Below are 1,876 nucleotides of genomic sequence, written 5' to 3'. Positions count from 1 at the left end.
GTGAGCGCGGCCCTCTCCTCCGCGGTGCAGCCTGTGCCGGGGCTGCCGCTGCCTCTGAGGGACCCCGGCACCGCCACGGCGCGGAGGGCGGCCGTGAGGAGCGGGCGGGCGCCGGGAGGAAGGGGCAGTCGGTGCCCAGGGGAGGGTCGAGGGCGGCGGCGGGCGGCCTCCCTTGGTGCGGGCCCTGAGGGGCCGCTGGCAGGAGCGGGTGGCGGTCGGTACGTGTGTGGCTGTGCCTGAGGGACAAGGCTCCCCGCCGTAGCCGACTCAGGCCCTTCGTGGGCATGAAACTGTGTTTGGGGGAGTTGTGCCCTTCGCCGGGAGGGAAATTGTTAGGCGTTAAGTAGCTTACAGAGATCTCACGGTTCGGTTAGCAATAATGGAAGCTTGCAGCAAAAAATATTCATTTTGAAACAAGCTCCTCAGAGCTGGTGACCTTTCAGTATTGTTACCCCCGCTTACATTGGAAATGTGTACAGCAGTGATCACCGTCCACTTAAAGGTTATTTGGAGGGGGTGTTGTTGAATATTAATATTTTTTCTAGTATTTTGGAGCGTAAAAAAAAGTGTTGATCTAATTAGAGGAACTACATCTATGTATGGTGATGTGTTTTTCTACCATGTTGAGTACTACCTCTCTTTCTCTTTAGCAATGGGCTACTTTTGCCAGAGCCTGGTATCTTCTCGATGCAAGGATGCAGCCACCAGGAAAAATCGCAGCTGCGACTGTCATCAGACTTGAAGGCCGGCATAAACCTATTTATCATGCACTCAGTGAGTATTGCAGTAGATAAAAGCAAATTTGCTTTCCTTCCCTTGTATTTTTCTTCTGATTTCAGTTTTAAAATCAAGCCTTGTAAATTTTAAATGTCTTCGTTTTCCTTCTCATCTTTTTCCTTCATACCCCCCTAGAATCTTACATCATTGTCTTTACCAGTCCATATAAAGCTCATTATGAATTCATAATTTAATTTTAGTAGCTGAATTACGATGGCTTCTGCCTTCATTTCTTTTAAAACCTTCAAATGTGATTCATTGCATTGCTTTTAGATGTAAAGATTTAATTCACAGTGCACGTAAAGAAGCACTGATGTGATTCGTGATTAGGTTTTCTGAATGCTACCTTTCAGTAGCTGCACATCACCACAGAGTCTCGGGATGGTTCTTCATTCTGAATAAGATGCAGAGAAGTCCTGTCTTCACGAGGCAATGGGCACAAACTGAAGCACAGGATGTTCCCTCTGAACATCAGGAGACATTTTTTTACCCTGAGGGTTACTGGAAGCGGTTTCCCAAGAGGTTGTGAAGTCTCCATTCTTGGAGATATTCGAAAGCTGATCCAGTTTGAACAGGCGGGTTTGGACAACCTGACCTCCAACCTTGGGCATTCTGTGATGATGAGGCTGGAGCCTGTCGGATTCTTAAATGGGAGACTTGATCATTGTTGAAAGATATTTTCTTGTTGAAATGAAAAAATCATTTTCCTTTTCTGCAAAGTAGACATTCAGCAATAAAGATGTATCTGTGATCTTGTTCGTAATTTGTAATACTGTAGTGCCTGTCTCACAGTGATAATAAAAAGGTGATCCCTCATATCTATAGTACAATGTTTCCTCTAAGCGTCTTGCAAATTTTTCAAGAGATGTTACTGAAACATAAAGAAAGCATTAAACTTTTCTCATACACGTAGAGTGTCCATACAAAAATTATACTTGATCTGTTTTTCATAATAGAAGGTAGTATTTGTAGTGTTCTAAGATGTTTTATATACCAGAGTTTTGCTGTTGCAAATTGTATCTTATCCACAAGATGTCACTGGAGACTAAGGCTGTCTGAAAAATAAAGCAGACGCTGAGAGGAAATGTTCTCTGTTGTC

General features: G+C 44.5%; 1 protein-coding gene across 1 annotated transcript in view; it reads left to right on the top strand.

Annotated features, from left to right (window-relative positions):
* MRPL13 (mitochondrial ribosomal protein L13) overlaps positions 1–1,876 on the top strand; it is a 36,843-nt gene that overhangs the window by 124 nt on the left and 34,843 nt on the right. The window contains exon 2 of the mRNA XM_063327473.1: positions 651–774. Coding sequence (XP_063183543.1) covers positions 651–774 — 124 coding nt within the window. The remainder of the gene's footprint in view (positions 1–650; positions 775–1,876) is intronic.

Source organism: Chroicocephalus ridibundus, chromosome 2 (assembly GCF_963924245.1).
Source record: "Chroicocephalus ridibundus chromosome 2, bChrRid1.1, whole genome shotgun sequence".
Classification (NCBI taxonomy): domain Eukaryota; kingdom Metazoa; phylum Chordata; class Aves; order Charadriiformes; family Laridae; genus Chroicocephalus; species Chroicocephalus ridibundus.
The sequence above is the reverse complement of the archived record's forward strand: the minus strand, read 5'-3'. Positions and strand labels throughout refer to the sequence as shown.